Consider the following 21,848-nt stretch of genomic DNA (forward strand, 5'->3'; position numbering starts at 1 on the left):
GGCTAAATGCACCAGCTTTCCCTGGCCAGAGCGGGCACTTCACAGGAAGATGCAGCGCCTGAAGAAAATATGATACAGTTGGGTAAAACAAAGCGTGGCGTTTGTGAAACGAGCGCTGCGCTGATAGTTACAAAATGTTTACAGTCATTAACTAGGGCACACATACATCCCTGCAATTTACCATTAAACTGCAGTTTCCATAGTACGGGAGAGGAAACTGTTCAGAACTGTGATTTTGCTATTCACAGAGGGTTGTCCGCCATTTTAAGGGTGCTAATGAGAGGAGCGCGAGATCAAGAATACCATCACAGCTTGCACCGCGTCAGTGAGAGTGGCTGCTGTAAGGGGGCGGGTGCGGTGGAGGGGGTGTGTTGGGGGGAGCTGGAACTGGCACAGCGCAGCCGGGCAGTGCGGCGCATTATCTTATGCTGAGCCTGCAGTGGAGGAGGGGGAGACGAAGAGAGACACAAGCACAAAATAAAAAGATACACACTTGGGGAAGCGGGAAACAGGCAAAGGCGTGTAATTACGCTGATAAACAGCTAGCGAGAGAGACGAATGATCTATATTTAAAAAGATGAATAAAGTGCAAATACGAAAGACAGAGTGATCTGAAAACATGTCTTGCCTTTTAATAGTGAAAGTGATCGCGACGCGATCAAACATCAAAGCGGCCGCGAAAGTGAAAGAAAACGAGTGCTTTCAGGCTGCCAAATGGTGCGCGCGCCCGGCGCACATGCACTGTATTTGGAGGCCTGAAAGCACTCGTTTGCACTTCCAAAACTCGCTTACTAGAAGTCTCGCCAGAGCAGCGCTAAAGCGCTGTCTCTAGCGAGACCTAAAAAGCACAGTAAAATGCCAAAAAGCAATAAAATCCCTGTTGAATTAAAAGAAATACTAAAAGAATGGAAAGAAGTGTAGCCAAGAGCTTCTATAATATACAGATATTAGGCTGTGGGCAAAATAATTATTAAAAGCAAAGGTTCTTGCATTGGCAGCGAGCTTACTAAGTAAGCCCTCATAGTGCATCAATGACAGAATAACATCTAACATCAGCTCTAGGGGTCCCTATACATAAGTTAACTAACATTTTTGAAATTGTGAGATCTCATTCATTTTCCCTGACTTTAGGTGGAGGCTTGGAAGACCCAACGTTTGCTGTATGGGAAGAGATCTTTTTCTGTCTCCAGTATTACAACCTTGGAAAAACTAGTTGTAGATGCCTCTTGTGCTAAGGGTACAGCTGCCGGTTTCCCCTCCTATTCACCTAACAGTATGAAATGTTCCTCTTTACATCAATACTATTCATCTTTTTAGCGCCTTTTATGAACCTTGGTCACAGTGAGTCTTGGTCAAGGTGCTTCCCTATGTTAGGAAGCACTCTGCCAATATGAGTCCCTGATGCCTGCCTAGCCAGGTCTGGTGGCTCAGTGCACTAAGGCATCCACTGCAGGGGCCTGTGTTCGACCTCATGGTCACTGGTTCAAATCCTGGCATGTCCTCTCAGCCTTTTATCCATCTGAGGTCGATAAAATGTGTACCATTGAGTTGGGTAACAATAAACATCTGTTATTCAGCGCCAAGATACCCCGTTAGGGGTGAACGTGCGCTTTACAAGTACACATGTTAGGTTATGTTAGTCAGTGGATTTGAATGAAGACTTGCATGTTTTAGCAGTGTTGGCGGTTAAATATTAAAAATGATTATTAAAAGGTTTAATATTTTTAGGTGCATGTTTACTGTATTTTTTCACACAGATCGCAATTCTCCCTGTAAATTTTCAAGCAGGGCATGCTGCCTTTCCTCTTTGTGTATCAATATGGGTTATGTTCACCATTGCTGTTATGTGTGACTAATATTTGGTCTCAGTATAACCTTATTAGAACATTTTATACCACTATTCCGCTGTAGGGCACATCAGGTGTATATCAGTTAATCTCATACAATCTGGTGTCAATTTCTGCATCAAATAAACTTTCCAGATACGAAACAAGAGCCTATACTATTTGCAAATATTAGCATCCTCGAAGAACAGAATATCTAGTATAATCTTTCTTGTCGTTGCTCCGTTTTCCGTGTTGATAATTCTTGTTTTTTGTTATTTCATCAGGGATTTGTCATGCAATAAAATACAAACCATTGATAGACACATATTTGAGCCAGTTCCTTTTCTCCAGTCAATGTAAGTTATTGTTTTTTAATATATACCAAATGTTTTAATGTATAATGTAATTAGTCATTTAACCAGATCATTGGTAGATGTATGTACGCAGTTAATGATCTAAATGGTTCAAAGTCCTCACCTCAGGATGATTGTGACACCTTTAACTTAGTCATGGGGCAGTCATTGGCTACTGGGCAGTATCTGTTGTGGGTACTTTCATTTACCACTAGTCACAAAGGGCCTGAGCTGCTATTTAATATTGGTACTTGTTAAACATAGTGTCCTCACAGAGTAGCTGCTGTCTTTGCAGTAAGACAAAAAGAAAGGAGAGAACAGCGGCCCCAAAGATGGTATAATTGTACTCTGCGGCCTTCAGCCAGACACTGCGCCAAGCCCCCATAATTATATGATGTATTATGCAGTTCCTTTTGACTTGAGAAGTAGTAATTGAGCTCAGGGCCTGGCCTTTGGTCAAGCTTTGTGCCAGTTTTTTATGGTTATAAACCTCTGTGAATGGCCTTGGCTGTGTGAAGCGAGGTTAAGCCCTGCTCCATGTGTCAATATGGCTGTACTCACTGCAAATGACTGTAAGGTGAGGTCCTGTGCTATTCCCATAGCTTCATTTTTGGGAGCAGGGCCTGGCAGGAAATCACACCAAGGGCAAAATAGGCATCTGCATCACTTTCTCCCTGTCCAACTGCAGGTCTATTAATCCATTCTATAAAGCACTCTTAAATTCTAGTTTAATAAGTTTAGTAAGTTTCATCTGTAGTGCAGAGGCTGCTTAAACCAAAATTGATGGATCTATAAGTTACAGATTTACACTGGCTTGGTTGTCCACAGTAATGTCATATATAATGTCAATTGTGAGATCATATAAAATGTCACTAGTGATGCCACTAATGTAATTTATGTATACAAAAAAGTGATGGAGGAATTTTTGAATTAATCTCATCTACTGGTAATTACTTGAAGCCACATTGTTATTTTGCACACCATGCCACTTTAGTGACCGAATCAAATGCAAATTAGTCTTGACCATGCTCCAATGAAAACTGTCCAACCAGAACTGCCAGGTCAGGCCCTTTCTGTACTAGAACACAAACAACCCAGTTTTGCCTTTATTAGGGCTCATCAGTTGTTCCAAGGATTCAGCACAAACACAGAACTATGCATATGATTATGGGACTGAGTCGTTCTACCACCTTAGTACCCATGAGCCCAGGACTGACTAGATATAGTGTCTCACTTGCTCTCCTACTCACTCTTAGAGAAACAAGTGATTAGACACCCCAGAACACAACACTCCCGATTGCAAGACACACCCTTTCGAGTGTGAATACAGCTGTAGGTTCTCATGTGAAAATGGCAAAAGAGGCATTTGCAAAATAAACTTGTGTAATGATGTGCGCAAAGCAGCGGACAGTCTGCAGCGTGGTCATGCTAACTTAGAGAAGACAATGTCCCCATGGGCCATGTGACACCCTCCCCTTGGTCAGGTCGGTAGCCCTAGACTAAAATAGAAATCAGAGGTAAGCAGAGGCAAAGCTTCTTGATGAAAGGCCAAATAGCAATTCAAATCCAAAGGAGAATTACAATGGACTGAAAAATGAAGCTGAATTAAGAGAAATTATTTTTTTGCTTATCACAGCGTATCTTGTGGGCTAAAAACTTTGCGGGATAAGTGGAATGCCATAAGCTCCAACAAACTGTCAGAACATTCAATATTAAAAAGGTACGCCATCCAATTAAGCAATTCGAATGAGCAGACATGCTCCTCATATCCAGAGACAACCAGGAGCGTTTCAGAGCAACCTGCATTGACTTCAATAAAAGTCTAATCCAAGAGGTGCTGTGCATGAGCACAGGTACTAGAGTCTGTCGATGGTCCAAGTGCAGGATCGTACACAAAGCACCTACCCACGGAACAGTCCTGGTCATGGGACATCAACAGACCCAGCAACAGTTCCCAATCCAGGGCAGCGTGTGACGTAGTGGACAAGCAGACATCCAGGGCCCATTGAAAAGGACAAGGGAGGCTGTGGAACACAGGTTGCAAGCAGGTGAAGTAGGCATAACAGAAGGCCAGCCAATAGACGATGTCAAGAGCTTCTAATGATATTAAGCCAAATAGCCGCCGCATCCGATTACGGTATAGCTGCAACTGGTCCTGGCTTGGCAGTACCACAGGTCGAGCAGCCATTACGGAGCAGCAGTAGATGTAAAAGAACGCCGCAAACCAAGAGGAGCAGCAGGGGAAACCCTCCAAATACGCTGGAAAAAATAGAATGAATAAAAGCTGGGATTACTCCAAAAATAGTCTGAAATGAGGTGACAAGGCTGAATCCCACGACCTTAAAAAAGTGGTCCAGGACCGCTGTATCAGACGCATTATATATCTGGTGAATTAATTCTCCAAAATGTAGGGGGAGATTCGTGTTTAGCAGTGACTGAATCTCACTTGATGTTCTCGCCACCTGCCATTTGAAGGTCTCACGAGCTGATGATGATGATGAGCCACTTCTTGTTGAAACAATAGTGCTTTGACTCTGCTTAGCTTATTGAAATCTGTTTTCAAAATAGGAATGGAAGACCACAGTGAACTATCTACAATCCCATGTGGGGAAGGAAACGGGACGTTGCTGCAACATGTAACACGTTATTACTGTATACGGGATGCCTGCTCATAAGCCGCAGCAGTTTTGGTTATTTAGAATAAGATAACTGCAGTTAGAAAGCATAATTAGTGTGGGAATAAGAGCTGGGACCAGGTCCCCTTTAAAAAACAAGCTATATTAGGGGCTGAAATGTTGCAGGCACCGTGAAGTTTACTTAGTTACAGACAAGTGAGTGTCCTACTGTAGAATCACAATTCTCGCCTGTAAGGAAAACGTCCTTGTCCGCTCGCTGACAACGGAACGCAAACGGTAAGGACCACAATTCATGAATATAACTGCTCTTAAGCTGTTCATATCTACCTACAGGATAGTGTTTCATGCAAGCTGTAAACTGGAAAATTGAGATGGGCAATGAAATAACCCCATGTGTTAAGCACATCGCTGAATCAGTTTCTCCTTCAGAAAATGGTAACTGTTCTAGTTTCTCAATGTGTAACATAGTTTATATTGTGTCTTTCATTGACATAAGTTTTATTTATCCGTCAAATTAAATGGTAAAAACAGTGTGGAAGCATTCAAGTAATCCCATGGTACACTCCCATTTTTAAGTGTTTGCAAGGTCCAACCAAATTGCATAACTGAACGTAGCTGATTCTGGCCATGATACAAAGTAGACAATTCATTTTCAACAATGTCAATGACAGGCGATACAATAGTATCCTAAGTGTATATATGAGAGGACAGAGTGTTTATACTGTTATCAACCACAGCAAGAACTTTTTCTAAATTATCCTGATCAATTTGACCTAAGCGTACTGCTGCTTCCATTTGTGACATTTTCCAAAACTCATTATATGCTGCATAAACATGATGTTTAGTGCGAGGGGATTTCGGTCCAAAAAGAAAATCAGTAAGATCAATGATACCTGATAAAAACAAAAGATGTTGTTTGACAGACGACAGCGTGGAATGTTCCAACCACTGTTGACATAATTTATCAACAGAATACGCGGTAACTATGCGATTGGGAGTATCGAGGGTCATATCTACTTTGAATAAACCCTGTTCTGGCATTTGTTGTTGGTATGTGTATGCCATGTGTTATAGTCAGCCAAAGACGGAATGAAGAAGTTTTTTTTTTTTTTCTTCAGCATTGCCCAAACCGAAACCGGTAGTTTTCAGAACTGTCCGATTCAAAAAAATATTAGTTGACACGGTATTAAACATGCACAATGCAAGGACTCAGTACCCTGCACCTGCCAACCTTTTGTACCCCAAATAGATTTCAAATCAGCCATGTACTTCCAATAATCGGAACCTTTCAAGGACAAATCAGTAATGAAGGAAGAGGAATAAACCAATTTAGTGTGGGTAAGCATATATTTGGTGCGGGGGCATATTTAATGATGATAGCGACCACAACGCCCTTACTATGAAATTAAAATCAGGTAGCTGGGGTCTCTTAACTAATGGCACTGTGGTGCTTCCATCTCCGCAACCCTTAATTCTGCACAATAACAGACGTAGAGTTAGATGGTCCAGCATTCTTGTGTGCCCTGAGAAACTGGCAGAAACTTATAGATTGGCATTGCCCTGTCTTAATGAAATGGCCGGAGTTGTGTTAAATTGCTCTTCTACCGAGAGCGTATCTAGTCCTGTTAATATCCATACCCAGCTATCCATTCAACTTTTTGATGTTTTCTCCCGGGCAGAGGCCCCTAAGACTCATGTGGCCAATAAACAATCTTGGTACACCCCCGAGTGTAGGAAATTAAAAGCTGAATTGATCTTGGCAATCAAAGCCAAGGATAAATTTAGGATTAAACTACTTCGAGCCCAGTACAAACAACTGATCCACAGGGCAAGGAAGTCTTGGGAAGCTGACAAATGGGAGGAGCTAAGAATAGCATTACAGAATAAAGACCTTTTGGGCCATTGTTAGCAATGGCAAGAAAGATCCTAATACCATCACTGGCTCTAACATAGCTCCTGCAGTATGGGAAGGGCATTTTGGGGGTTTATATTCTGTAACGAACTGTGACCCACCCTTTTTAACTGATCCTCTCCCTAACATAGCTTGTTGTGCTGAGTATACCCAAACAATTAAGATCAAAGAGGTTGAAAATGCCATCCGCATGCTCATACATAACAAAGCGCCGGGTTTGGACAAAATCCCAGGTGACCTTTTCAGGTCTGAACCCATGATATGGGCACCATATTTATGTGTCCTGTTCAATTCCATCTTACTCGGCGCAGAACCACCAGTAACCTGGCGAGGCGCTGAGATAGTGCCAATTCACAAAAAAGGCTGTCCTTTACAGCCCTCGAATTATCGCCCGATAAGCCTAATTGACACGACCCAAAAGCTATTCGGGCGTATAATCTTGGACAGACTACAGGCTTGGGAAGAAGAAAATAACATTTTAAGCACTTTACAGGCTGGCTTCAGGAAGGGTATTTCAACCCTCGACCAGATCTTCCGTCTCCAGGTCATATACTGGAAGTCTGTGAGTGTGGAGGGTGGCAGCCTCTACCTCATTTTCGTTGATCTAAGATCAGCATTTGATCTGGTCCCGAGAGAAAAGCTCTGGGCAGTCCTGCAAACGCTTAATGTTCCCACCTATCTCCTAGATGTTTTGAAGAGTCTTCACAAGGGCAATTTCGCCCAGGTTAGATGTGGAAAGCATGGCGAACTCTCCGAACGCTTCCTTGTCAATCGAGGAGTCCGACAAGGATGTGTGCTAGCGCCCACGTTGTTCTGCCTATATATTAATGGGCTCATAAAACATCTCCTAGCCATAAAAGATACTGATGTCCCTAGGCTGGCCTCGGGCAAGGTACCAGCCCTAATGTTTGCCGACGACACCTTGTTGTTGTCACGCACCCCCATGGGAATCCAGCGTATTTTAGATGGCTTTGTAGACTTTTGCAGTGATAGGGGCCTTGAGATCAACTTAGCCAAAACGAAATTTATGATTCTTAACCCTCCCAAACACACACGCCCCAACCCAGTATTGAATGGTATCCCCCTTGAACGAGTGAAAACGTTTGGTTACTTGGGGATCACACTCCAAGAAGATCTGGGATGGGGAGGTCAGGTTGTCAACTCCACTCTTAAGCTGACCCAAACCACAGGAGGTATGGCTAGATTGTTCAAAGGTTCGGTCTTTAAACCAGCTGCACCAGTGGTAGAAATTTTCAAAACCCAGGCCAGAGCTGCTTCAATCTATGGAGCGGAACTTTGGGGCCACTCCAAAATCGACAGCTTATCAAGGGTCGAAAACTCCTTTATAAGGAATTTGTTGAGCCTACCCTCTAGTTCTCCGCTGGTCCCTATTAGGTTCGACCTGGGTCTGCTCCCCATTGAAGAGGTGGTGGCTGTGCGGCCTGTTTACTATTGGAAGAGGCTTTGGTCCAATCCGGACCTGGAAACCTACAGAAATGAATTTTTGGGGCTCTGGCCTACAATCAAAAATATAAATATTCCCTGGTTAATCTATGTTAGTGACACTTGTGCCAAGATTGGCTACCAGGAACTCTGGGATACTCCAGAAAGTTCTTGTCTGGCTGTTTCAAAAACCAACTTGGCCGAACAGTTTAGACATTTTCATTTATCATGCTTGCACATGAATTCAAAATTAGGTAGGTTGACTGCCCAGTTTCTTCAGATTAAACCGAACTACGGGAGGGAGTTATTTCTGGATTTGATTTTCCCCCCTGTTGCTAGGAAGTTATATGTCCAATTAAGAATGGGCACCCTACCAATTAGGTCTTTCACTTCTAGATGGGACACTAACAAAACACTTCATGTCCAGCATGTGGCTACAAACTGGAGGACGAAAACCATGTGTTCTTCTTTTGCCCAACGTACCTTTCCCATAGGAAACGCTGGGTAAAGCCTATCTGCAGAAATCTTGGCTTCAGAGACTGTGCTAATGCCCTGCGAGTTTTAAAATATGACACCCACCCCCCAATTGTTTTCGCAGTATCACGTTTTCTAAATGCTGTATGGTTGCAGCGCAGGAAATTTTCCACCAATTGTTAATTATTCGAATATTTAAACCTAACTATTCTATTTCATTTTGGTGGTTAAAACGTGTTCTGCCTTTTGACTTGTTTTTATTTTCTTTTTATCTTTCATCTTTTTTTACTTGCATTGCTGTAATGTATTGTTGCTTTTATGGCCCTCGTGGCCGAAATAAAGTTCATGAATGAATGAATGAATTTATAAATATAGGACACTGGGTCTGACAGATTGTAACCAGAAAAATATGCAAACTTCCTTTTCTGTGTTATTGAACTTCCCTTAAATGGTGTTGGGCAGTGCTCCCATTGCATGTAATTAAATTGTGGTCTTTGAGTACTGGTCTTGTGCAAAAAAAATGGCCATAATGTTTGTAGCAAAATAAATCAGCATAATTTGCGGAATTTAAATACAGATCTAAATACAGATCTTCAGTATCAAATACAGTGTAATATTGCAAATCAGAAAACGGGGAGTAAACAGCATTGACATCCCAATCATCGGAGTGTATTCCAGATAAAACAACATCACCTAATGAAACAAGGAATACGTATGGAATTTGCAAGGTCTCTGTAGGACCATATACATCAAATGGCACTTTATCCCAAACAATCCCATCAGCGATTGGGAATGCTGAGATATTAACTAGGGCTTGATCTCTTTTCATTTTATGAGATTAAGTATGAGGGGCCAGAACTCCGTCAACCAATTCTAGCAGAGTGTTAAAACGAAAAGGACAGTCACAAAACCAATCCACATAAAGGGGAGCACCATCGACAACGCAGTCCAGATGTATGTCCATAGCGGGACTAGGTAAGTTCTTTTTAACCAAAAGATGAAAACACAAAAAGAAAAGTTATCTCGGTCTATATAGTAACCACTGGAACGGAGCTTAAACAATTGGGGATGTTTTTTATTGAAAGGTGAATGTATTGTACTTCCAGGAATATCAACAATAACTACAACTGGTGGGGAAACATACTCGTTTTCCACAATTGTAGATGTAAGAGGCAAAACAGTCAATCTATTGAAGACTCCATTGCCCCTTCGATTTGCTGCAGAGAATTTGGCGAAACAGAATTCATTGGATGTAGTGAAACATCCTGACGCGGAATGCTTGTAGGCATACTATTGAGTATCGGCCATATGGTGTAACTTGACATGCTCAATGGAAATGAATCGATTCTCCTTGCAACCAGGTAGCGGAGGTAAGATCACAGTAGGTGTGCCTTTTAAACCAAGTACTGTGACAGGTGCACGGTACGATGGACCAAATTCTTTCTTGTTCTCCTTCTTCTCTCGGACCAGATCACCAACTTTAGGGAGCCAGCCAGAAACCCGAATCAGCACTGCTGCATCCGTGGATGAGGGCAAATGAGTTTTCGCAGGAGCGTCACGATTCTTTCGTAGATCCTGTAATATAGCACAATGGTTATCTATGTCAAACGTTGCGGCAGCCACTACAAAGTCCATACTATCAAGGTCAGGCACAAACATTTTAATGCCAAAGAGAATTTCATATGGGGTCCGCCCTCCAAGAGATCTTCTAGGGAGATTATTAAGTGCATGTTGGGCTCCATATAAATGAGTCAACCAGCCCGACCCGTACCCAATATCTTTGCTGTTAAAGATTGCTTTAAGTCACGGTTCATCTGCTCCACAACAGAATTGCCCTCAGGCCAATATGGAGATGATAATTGCACCTGCACCTCCATAATCTTCTTCGCATCCCGATAAAAGCCGGACCTTGGTCTGAATGGAAGATGACACAGGCATATGTCCCTACGAAGACACGCAAATCTTTTATAACAGTTTCAGCATCAGCACTGTGTTGCGGCCAAACCCAGGGGAACCTAGTGCATGAATCCACTGCAGCCAAAATATATTTGAAAGCATTGTCTGATGTCAAAGGACCGCAGTGATCAAGATAAATACAACCAAACAGTTGATTTGAAATGAAAAGTTGAGTATGTGGTGGACGTGAAACAGTAGTGTTGACAAAAGTCACAGGAAAGAACATATTTGTGCGTTTTCTGGTATGAGCCACGCCACCAAAGTCGCCGTCACTCTGGCATGTGCAGAAGCCATGCCTTCATGGGCAGCCACAATCCAAGACAGTCTGCGATCCTCGTTGGGAATCAAATGATCACCAACCAATGGAATAGTTACGAATGAAACTTGATCAGGCATTAAATGATAAGTGTAACGCGAGGGGAATCCCTGGGGAAGTTGCGTCCCCCCTTTTGTTGCAGTAATAGCCGCCAAAATGTCATCATCGATTCTAGTCAGATCTAGTAGTGGCTGCTACTGAGCATTTGGCAAATTCAGATTTGGCTGCTTCATCAGCCATTGAATTACCAACAGTGTGTGCTCCCACACTCTGATGGCCCAGAGTATGGATAACATGTGTAAGTGGCAAACATTACTTAAGAGCGGGCACTTGGACCCAAAGCGTGTTATGCTTTATTGCTCTACCTTTTCAATCACGAAAATCATTTTGTTTCCAACAGAGCAAATTGTCATTAAAGGATTGTACACAGTAAAAGGATTCGCACTTCAGGATCAGCAAACTCAAGAGCCAAAACCAAAGCACGTAACTCAGCCAATTGTGCCGTGCAAACCCCAAGGGATTGTGTGTGAACCCAAGGAGGATTTAAAATCACCATCCACTATCATGCCTGCCACAATTGCGCAGAACCAATGGCACGCTGTGCAGACCCATCAGTGTAAATTATACATCTGTAGTGATCAACAGGGAGTAGTGATAAAGGAGGAGTATGAACATGCTCATATTGTAAAAACTCTTGTGTTTGCAAAGAAGTGTCAAAGACAAAATTGACATCACCCGACGACCATGAACTAGCCCACTGTATCCGAGGATGCAGAACTTTAGAATTTGATGCCTTTGTGACAGCTTCTAAAACGGGCACCAGCGAAACCATGAGAATGCATTTACCCTGAGCCAGAGAACGTTACTTCAGGATGGTCATCTGTACTGCTGTCAAAAAACTTTCCGTCTGAGAAAAACGCATCTCTGCAGGAGTATAGAAATGCGATTTATAAGCTATAGGAACTGTGTCCCGTTCATTGAAAGTCACGTGGGTGAATCCTAACGCTCCTGGTACAACCCTTATGACCAAATTTGTGGTATTGTCTCTAGTTAACAAGAATTGAGTCACAAGCAGATAAGACTGCAAAGACCTATGTACAGCGGTATGTACCAGAAGTCCATTGGAAGAGGAAAAAGAAGGTTGCATCAACGGGTATAGCGGTTTGATAGGCTGGGCATAATCAGGAATGTAAGTCCTCCTGAAATGCAAGAAACCCAGCAAAGACATTTTTCAGGATAGATGGAGGCTGCAATTGAGCACATTTCTCCAAAAAGTGGGGGCCAACACCCTACCTTTGTTATTAAGCTCATAACCCAGAAATAGGACAGCCAAAAAGGCAATATGCAACTTCGCAAAATTGAATTTGTAACCTAACGTCGCAAAAGGTGTGATAATGCGATCCACACGCATAAGATGCGGATTCATCTCATCATCCATCAAGTATGTCATTGACGTACGAAAAAGCATCATGGTCAATTTCATGTAAAATTGACACAATGCGGGCCCCAAACACACCTGGGCTATTCTTATATCCCATAGGCAATTGCATATTTTGTCTTTGATTGCCTAAAGCGCTGAATTCAGTCAAGTCTCGGTTATCAGGAGCCAATGTGTGACTGAAAAATCCATTAGAAATATCCAGCTTAGTTTTATATTTCTTTAAAACAATGTTATTTACTAGCGCAGAGCTATGTGTGTTCTGTACCACAAAGGTGCAAACATGACTGTTCGAGTGCCTGTAATCTATACGAGATGAACCGTTCGGTTTCAGTATCAGAAAAAGAGGATTATTGATTTACGAAACAAGGCTCAGTCACACCCTGGTATTCCAATTGAGACAGAATGTCACCAACGACGCTTTAGCCTCATGTTTAATTGGATATTGCTGTTGGGGCTGTGGTGTAGAATGCAAAGGAATAACATGCACTGGCGAATCCTTGTCCCAGCCAGCCTGATAGCGATATAATGCAGGAGCTACGGCTAGGGCCCACTCCGAAGCATAAGCAGGTTTATTCTCCTCAGGGACATATTGCGAAAAACATCATAAGAAGACGTTAGATTGTCCCAATAGTGCGTTTAATATCACCTTCAATTTGGAGACTCACTTCATAGAGCCTATCAGGAGGAGCAACTTGAGTGTCAGCGGTTTCAATGGTAATAAAACTGTCAGTTACTTTCGCCTCCAGGTGCTGGTGGAGTGTCTGCCACAATATGGTAACCTCCGCCGCGCTGTCGAGAAGGGTTACCTCCCAACTCCTGTCGTAGAGGAGGGTTCTCACCGTCTGAGGCATACTTTGCAGTCAAAGCGTCAACTTTTTTCTTCTGAAACGATGCTCGAAATTCAGATGGTTCCTCTTGCTTGACTGTCCTGTCAAACTGGCGGTAGGGGTCTTGGCTTGTCTGCGTAGACTCGCCTTGTCTGCGATCTAGTCGCACTCCTCCACCAAATTGTTGATTGGACAATTCCTGAAAGGAACGAGGAGAACTAGGATCAGGAACCTGGAACCTCTTGGGTGATTTAGTTTTGGAGGGGTCACGTAAATCATATCTACGTTCCGAAGTGTCATGTGGAGGCGATCCAGCACGAGAATTAGGCTTCTGCTGTTGCTGCTGCAAAATGTTATTCCATGTCTTTTTCAGAAAAAACGGACATCCCTCCTTATCTGGAGGGGGTTTACCTTGTGTTTGTGTAAATGGTCAGACTCCCAAATTATTGCATCCTAGGGACGTAGAAACATCCTCAATAATTATCGGCAACTGCCAATCAGCGTCCACCACAGTCGCTAGGCGTTGGCACACCTGCAAAGCAAACCACTTGACCTTTAATGTTAGCCAGAATCATATCGGAGACAATAGGGATCATACCCACTAACTTCATCCCTAAACCCAGGGCCGGACCAGCCCCGTGTTTATCCTGCACACATTTTAGAACGTTCAGCAGAATGCTCATGGAGGGGGTGCAACAGTACAGTGTATACACTGAAGGAAACAACGTGCCCCAGGTGTTGCAGTCCTCTAAAGGAGGGATCAGACCACTCTGCAAACACAACGTAAGGATTGTGTTTCTCAACAGGAGTTGTGTGTGGAAAAACTGCCTCAAGCTGCTCGAATTTTTGTAATTTCCTAAACAGTAAGTCCTCACGATTTTGAGGACGTTTTCCCATCACTGAGTTAATCATGACGGGACTAATCACAAGACTTCCGCCCTGCACTGGTGCCAGAGGTACAGCTCCAGCAGGAGCTACCAAAAGTACACGAGACATAAACTGTATGACTCGTCTATGAAGATTAATCAATTGTGTATACAGGAGACGTAGCTCCACGATAGTAACATTAAGATGATTGGGATGTGGTGTAAAACCAGCCAAAACAAGCCAAGTGGCCCCATCGATTGACAAGGGGCCCATTCGAACAAAAGAGACAGGGTGAGGAAGGGTGCCATTAAACCAAATAGTGTGCTCCAAGGACGTCAACAGAAGTTCAGTCATCCCATAAGGATGATATGCTGTTGGAGGGGCAGCGGCTGTGTAAGTATGAAAAAACATTGTCATCAGCATCCACCACAGAAAATGTAACCCAAGAATAAAGTATGCTGGATTCACTTCAGCTACAAAAATAAAGGTTGCCCCCGCATTGGGGACCGCATGCTGAGTCAAATAACTGCCACCCGACTATGTACCGGAATAGCGACGGTTTGTGCCATGTGGAAACGTGAAAAGATTGAATAGAATTGTAGCGCAAAATGGGTCTAAAAAGACTTTTGAACTTCAAGCTTGAAAAACCTACAGAAATAGGTGTACCCTACAAAAGTAAGAGGCAAAGCCCCTCCCACCACGGACGTCTCGGGAACCGGTGAGAGGGTATCGTGGACAAGCACAAGCATTACTCAGGGGTGTCATGTATAAGTACCAGACCAACCGTTGGTGGCGCCATGTTGTAGGGATTCTACACAAACACAGAACGATGCGTAGGATTATGGGACCTTAGTGCATAGGGAGTAAGTCATCCTACCACTGTATTACCCATGAGCCCAGGACCGACTAGCTATAGTGTCTCACTTGCTCTCCTACTCTCTCACAGAGAAACAAATGATTAGACACCCCAGAACACAACACTCCAGACCCTCTTAGGAATCGCGGTTGCAAGACGCACCCTTTCCCTCACACTCTTGTACTAATCCACAATAAGATCTGACAAAGACACAAACAAGTTTAAAATGTTTATTTTAACTAACATGTTCTAATATGCAGTATATGTAGCACAATAAGCAGGAAAATGCATAACACAAATACGGTTAGCATAGCAAGTAGTCCGTAAGTCATGGAAGGAGCTGTCATTATGAAAAGACAGTATAGCCTAATCTCCCTCCCCTTGTATGGCAGTTGAATGATTATCTATTAAAAGATCTCTCGGCGTTATCTGCAGAACCCGGACCTCAGTCTGTAGATTGTAGATCTACGTCATAGGTGCTGTCTTGCTCTCCTCCCTGGAAAGGTCCCTCACCAAGAGTGTGCTACCTATTCGTGTTTTCCATTAAGACCAAAGTATGTATTCCCAAACAACAGCAGCATCGGTATATTTTGCCTAGGTGCTAGGGCCTTACCGAAACAGAATAACAAGGGGCTTTGTTGATCTATCTTGCTCACAATGTTCAGACTAAATCCCAGGAACCTGCAGAGTGTGAATACAACGGTAGGTTCTCATGCGAAAACGGCAAAAGAGACATTTGCAAAATAAACTTGTGTAGTAACGTGCATAAAGTAGCGGACAGTCTGCAGCGTACTCATGCTAACTTAGAGAAGACGACAATGTTCCCATGGGCCTTGTGACACAGTCAGTTATAGCTTGGTTCCACTGTCTTAGTGTGCTCATGACCAAAGTCTGGGCATACCTGTCCCAGCTAGGTTGATTTTGTTTAGGTTCAGAGGGAATCTGGCATGGCAGTTCAGGCTGAACCAGTAGTTGATCACTTAGAGTTTGGCCACTTGTATCTGATGCTGTAATGCAGGAATATCCTAGTGCAGACATAAGCCCCAGCAGACGTGAATTCATGTAATGGCAAGTGGCATTTTTAGGAAGCTGACTTTTTACGTAGTAGTGCCAGTGTAAGGGCACCCCATGCAAAAAGTCCAGATGACCCTCAAGTGGTTTACAGGGCTTACTTTAATAATCCCAAGTGCTCTATTTGTGGCAGTGTGGCAAGCAGCATAGGCTTATCAGAGGAGAAAGTAAAGCGTTTGTTGTACACACACAGTTGCACACTAAAGAAATCTGAGACCAATTTATAAAAATAACATTCATTTTTATATACATTTAGACATTAATTGGCCGATTACAAGTTTGACGGTACAGCAACAGGAGCGCCCTGCCGTCTCTCTACCAAACCAGCATAAGAACCGCCCGCTGTATAATTACTTTTCTAGTCATTGGTGGGCCATTCCTTTGGTGTTCCCACGGCGGTGCTTATAAAATAGGCACTGCAATGGGAACCTCAAAAACAGTTCCAGCGTGGCATTGACTTAAAAGTCCATGCTGTGTTGGAACTTCTGTCTGTGCATGCACACTGGTGGGGACATGTTATGCCCTCCTGAAGTGCATCCACAGGGCTTGAGGCACAATGGGGCCCTGTACAGCCTCCTTGGTTTCCTCTCCGCCACTATTTTCATGGAAGAGGAACTGGTATGAAAACCCTGGCGAAGAGGAAACTCGTAATATGCTTGGCGGGACCACGGTAGTCATGCCAAGCATATGGATGCCTCTGGACCGCCGTGCCAGCACCAGGGAACTGCTGTTCCCTGGCGGTGTTGGTAGTCCCAAGGCAGCACAACTGCTAGGGTCATGTGGCGGCGTCCCACCACGAGTCTGGTGGTCCGAGGACTGCCAGACTTGTTTTGGCTCCTAAGATCTTTAGTATAGCGTTCGTAATCTCTGATATTTTGATTTTACAAATAAATAGCAAAAATACTTAAAGGTTTTTGAGGTATGGGCCTCGAACACGTAATTTTATCCAATGGGAGGAAAAACACACACAGCATACATATATTTGCAGTCAAAGTTCCAGGGTGCCCTGTGGGACTTAAAGTGCTAGGGGGGGCCAAGGCTCAAAGAACCACCAGCAGCTTTGGGTTATCCGGTCTGGAGTGTCTTGGTGCAGGGGTGCTGGTCAGGATAGTAGCCTCAAGTGCTACACCGTAGCAGTCAATGAAGACATCAAAACAGAGGCTGCTCGGAGAAACTTGGGGACAAGTCCGGGTGAAACCAAAGGGGAGTTAAGGTCATGAGGACCTGTAGACCAGGGGACACAGTCAGGAGTCATGTCCCTGGGCTGTGGAGCTCTGGTTCAGAGGGTCTTGGGTGGCTGGCCACTGGAGGTCGAGGCTCTCACAGTTGTCGGTTTGTTCTGTAGAGGAGGGAAAAACAAGACAATAGCGCCACTCTGGTCATGTATCTCGTCTGTCCTCATCGTGCAGGAAGGTTTTCAATGACAGTGGTGTCTTGACTGGAAAGAAACACGCCTTGGCTGGTGCAGGTGCTCCAGTAATCAGTGTATTGCTTCAGGGGGATTCCTGGAGGGTCTAGCATCTCCAAACTTGGCAGAAAGATGGGGCTCGGCCCCTAGTGCCATGAAAACATTTTCCTGAAGTGTTGCTCCCTTGGTAGGCCCAATGGCCAACAACATCATGCAGATGCAGAGAGATGGTTTCTCGACCCCAGGGAAGATACTTGCTGGTTGTCAAAAGTGCTGAGCAGACCTCCGAATGTTGGGGATGAAGCATAGCCACAAGATGAGTCGGGTTGTTGCAATAGTCAAGGAGCAAGCAACCAGGCAGAGTTTAGCACCAGTTTCAGTGCAGGTCCTTGGTTCTCGCAGGTGAGACTAGCCTGTTAGTGAAACTCACCTTCTGAAGATCTAATTTCCCCCCTGCTGTGGTGCCAAATGGACCCAAGGGCAGGGGGTGGCGTTCCCCAGGTCTGGAGGCAAGCCTCGGTCACGTATCAAAGGCAGTAGAGGCCTTGAAGCCTCTGCCCTTCGCATTCTGATTTACTAGCCATCCCGTAGGAGGAGGTGGAAAGACTTTCTCCCAGGCAGGAATTGTTACTGACCTCTGAGAGCATGGGCTCTCCCTTGCAGAGCCCTCTGGGTGCATGTCTTCATAAATCTGATACTGGCATCAGTATGGATTTATTAAGACGAGGTGTTTGATACCATACACGATTATCTTCAGTGAAGCCATTATGTAGCTGGGTAAATCGTGAAGACCAGTGCCCAGTACATACATTTGAAATGGCTTCTTGATCGCTTGCAATGCCTAGCAATGGAACTAGGCATTACAAGAGCATATTTTCTCAAGCAGTGGTGACCTCACATATACTATACAGCACCCTGATTAGGCCTCTAAGGCCTGTTGTAGGAGTGACTTACACATAGGACATGCAATGTACTTTGGCATTGCCCACAGGGAGTGGGCAATATAGTGTTTTCAGAATGATTTGCTCCATTTCGCGCATCTTGCAATGGCAGCTTGCATGCAGTTTGTGTGTGGTCCCTTAGGGTGGCAAAATAAATGCTGCAGCCCTTAGGGAGGACCAGGGGTACCATTTACCAAGGACTTACAAGGGTGCTAAAGTCCTTGCCAATTGGGTTACAATTTGCATTTGGCTTGTTTTAGGGAAAGAGCACTGACACTGGGGCCTGGTTGCAAGGACCCAGTGCACTTCCAAAAGCATCAGCACCAGTGAGCAATAAGTGTGGTTGACCATGTCAAATGAGGCATTTCTCTACAACATGTTTGGTTCAAATGTAAAGGATTGCATCCAGTGAATATGCAGTCTCACCAAATAATTTTATTCTTGCTATATCTAGTCAAGAGTGGTCTTAAATACTCATCACAATTAGTCCACTTAGATACTTCATCCACTTTATTCTCAGAAAGAATCATAAAGCAATTTATGAAAAGACTCTTTAGAATTTTTCCTCATGTACACCGCCCTCTTGTGTCATGAGAACTGATCAGTGTCTTCAGCCATCTTATGTTCCCTCCTTTCGATCCGATCCACAAGTCAAATCTAAAGTTCATCTCTTGGAAGACATCACTTCTCTTAGTACTTACATCAGCAAGAACAGTAGGAGAGATATAGGCTTTTATTGTGAAATAACCCTTTTTTGGATTTACAATGGACAAAATAACCTAACGAGCTAACCAATGGTGGCTGGTGATTTTTTAAAAGTGGTGGGGCGTAATGTCGTTTGCAACTTTGACAGAGCGAGTAAACCCAAGAGTCAAGGAGGGTTCATGGGGGAGAGTTCCTGTTGTCCCACATGAACATTTTGAGAAATTGAGGGAAGAGCGAATTAAAGCATTTTGTGGAAGAATTTGATTAAAAGGTATAGATTTAAACAGAGAATACTACCCAAATTAAAATTTCCGGCTCTCGGGTCATCAAGAATCTGTATATAATATGGCTGTTACAAAGACTAGAGCCATGCCTGTTTGTGCCACCCCTTTTGGTGCAAAATATGTTTGCCTCTTTTTTTTTTGCGCCAATGCTAAAACTTGGAAGAAAAAGTACCCCCTTAATTTGTGACAAATCTACAAATTAAATTTAAGAAATCTTCATGTATCTGTACTCTGATAAAGTGTTACATGGAAATATTTACAATGTTCATGTAATTGAGTCAATGTTTGATTTTAGCTGAATTCACGACAGACTTTCTTTCCCATAAAGTAAGTTTGTAGAATGAATGATCTGCAGAGACAAATGTGCAACCATTGGCTCCGTCTCCAAAGCACAGTTTGATATTTATAGCTGACAAATTGGTTTATTTGAGTGACACATTTTACCTGCTCATACTGAAAAAGTACCAGCTTTTGAAAACATCACCATAGTTTATTAGATGCATGCCCTAATGATATGTAAGGAAAAAAATACATACATTACATCTAACACAAATTGCCATTGCCCATAAGTATAAGGTTTGGCACGTGTTTGCGCTTATCTTTAAGCACTACAATGACAGTGTTTCCCTACATCATTTTTGGAAAAGATTTTAGCATAATATGAACACCAAATGAGCAACATTATGAATATTGCATTTTGGGGTGTGATCAGACAAACCACTCCTAAACAGTGCAGCATACTAAGTTGCTCACAATAGCTGTGTCACAATTTATCTATAGGTGCTATGCATCTCTTGCATTTATAGGAAGAATGTTCTTGAACCAGCAGAAGCAGAGTGTATGTAACTAACCATTGAAATAAACAAAGCAGTGGTTACCCAAGCTTTTTGAAACACAAGGTGGATGTTATTTTCAACAAAAAAGAAAGAAGCTTAGACAGTACTCTGAGGTGTATGCTGCTAGTTAAAGAAAGAAACACACACTCACAACATAACATACCTATTATTATGAGGACTGGCTATTGACCATATTGAAGTGTGTAATTACTATTCTAACACCACACACACTTTGATAGTATGGAAGGTTATACAGCAGACCGAGGCAAATCAAACCGTGCTTTTAGTTTTTTATGCACTTGCTCGAAAGTACCTAACCACACTACTGTGTCTGGTCCTCAAAATGCACTGATCCTCACAAAGACAGTGTTTTATCAGGTTCTGATAAGGTTAACCCACGCTGTGAGCACCGAGTCGGTCCCCACAATGTGGGATATATATATATTTTCCGCTGCACAAATAATTGACAAGCAGTCACAGGAGAGAGTTAAACACTATAAGGATTTATTCGTACTTAGGTTCAAACGCGTTTCGGCAGTTTGCCTTAGTCAGTGTCGGCAACTGTTGCATATAGGCCTCTTTTATTTTCATTGCACTCTCCGCGCTCTCTCGAACCGCAGAGAACGTCAGCGCCATTTTGGAGTGGTGTTTTACACAATCCATTGACAGTTCAAAAATGATTACATGGTTCAGGGTAACCATCCGAATTTTTTAACTGTCAATGAACTGTGTATAGACCAGTCCAAAATGGCGCTGACATTCTCTACAGTCTGGGAGAGTGTTCAGAGTGCAATAAAAATAAGAGACCTATTCGCAACAGTTACTGACAAAGGCAAACTGCCGAAACGCGTTTGTACCTAAGTACGAATAAATCCTTAACGGGTTTACCTCTCCTGCGAGTGCTTGTACATTATTTGTGCAGCAGAATATACTGCAAGTCTGTCAGCTCCCAAAAAGACTGCTAGAGGAGACAGCACTCCCGTTGGACAACAAAAATCTTTATTCATAGTCAAAAGGTGGAGTGTAGACAGACAAACGCGTTTCGGCTGTAACAGCCTTGTTCACAGCGTTTTTTAGTCTAAACAGCAAACAATAAATAAAGTTTTTAAAGTCATAGACACAGAAAGCGGCTTCGCTATCCATTTTGAAAATTCTATTAAAGTGTCGGCCTTCTTGTAACATATAGTTGTAACTAGTTTTGTTGCACAATAAATTCACAAATACATGCCTTTAAAGAAGACAGAGCTCATAATTAAATAAATCATTTTCGAAATGAATCCACATACGTACGAATTTTTAAATGTGCAAGAAATACAAAATTGGCAAAAGAATAATAGAGCCCCATTGGGCTTAGTCCGAATCACTTAAATAATTGTAATCCTAATCACTGAACAGCCCCATTGGGAACATCAATAAACCATGTACATGGAAATGAGAGAAGCCTCCATTATCTCAAGGTTACTTAGGTCATTAAGCATGGGGAGAAAAAAGCATAATATATCGCCATGAAGGTGAATATCGCCCCACTGGGCCTACACCCGTCAGAGCTAAAGAATTAAGGACTTGAATGGCACCATGCTAAATAAAACAAAAATCGCAAGAATTGAAAGGAAAAAATAAAGATATCTTAGCTCTCTTGCATTCTCCTCACGGTACTCATCTTGAACAACCTAAAACAGAAATAAACAAATATAAT

At 43.1% G+C, this 21,848-nt stretch overlaps 1 protein-coding gene across 21 annotated transcripts in view; it reads left to right on the forward strand.

Annotated features, from left to right (window-relative positions):
• LOC146870509 (leucine-rich repeat-containing protein 37B-like) overlaps positions 1–21,848 on the forward strand; it is a 1,537,525-nt gene that overhangs the window by 346,064 nt on the left and 1,169,613 nt on the right. For 20 of the 21 annotated variants that reach the window (XR_014978279.1, XR_014978281.1, XR_014978282.1 and 17 more), the window contains one exon: positions 2,111–2,182. The exons of the other annotated variant lie outside the window; for it this stretch is intronic. Coding sequence is in view for 6 of the 20 variants with exons in the window: in XM_085643006.1 (XP_085499132.1) it covers positions 2,111–2,182 (72 nt within the window). In the remaining 14 variants the exon portion in view is untranslated. The remainder of the gene's footprint in view (positions 1–2,110; positions 2,183–21,848) is intronic. 21 annotated transcript variants of the gene reach the window in all.

The sequence above is a fragment of the Triturus cristatus genome, chromosome 1_1, assembly GCF_964204655.1.
Source record: "Triturus cristatus chromosome 1_1, aTriCri1.1, whole genome shotgun sequence".
NCBI classification, from domain to species: Eukaryota; Metazoa; Chordata; class Amphibia; order Caudata; family Salamandridae; genus Triturus; species Triturus cristatus.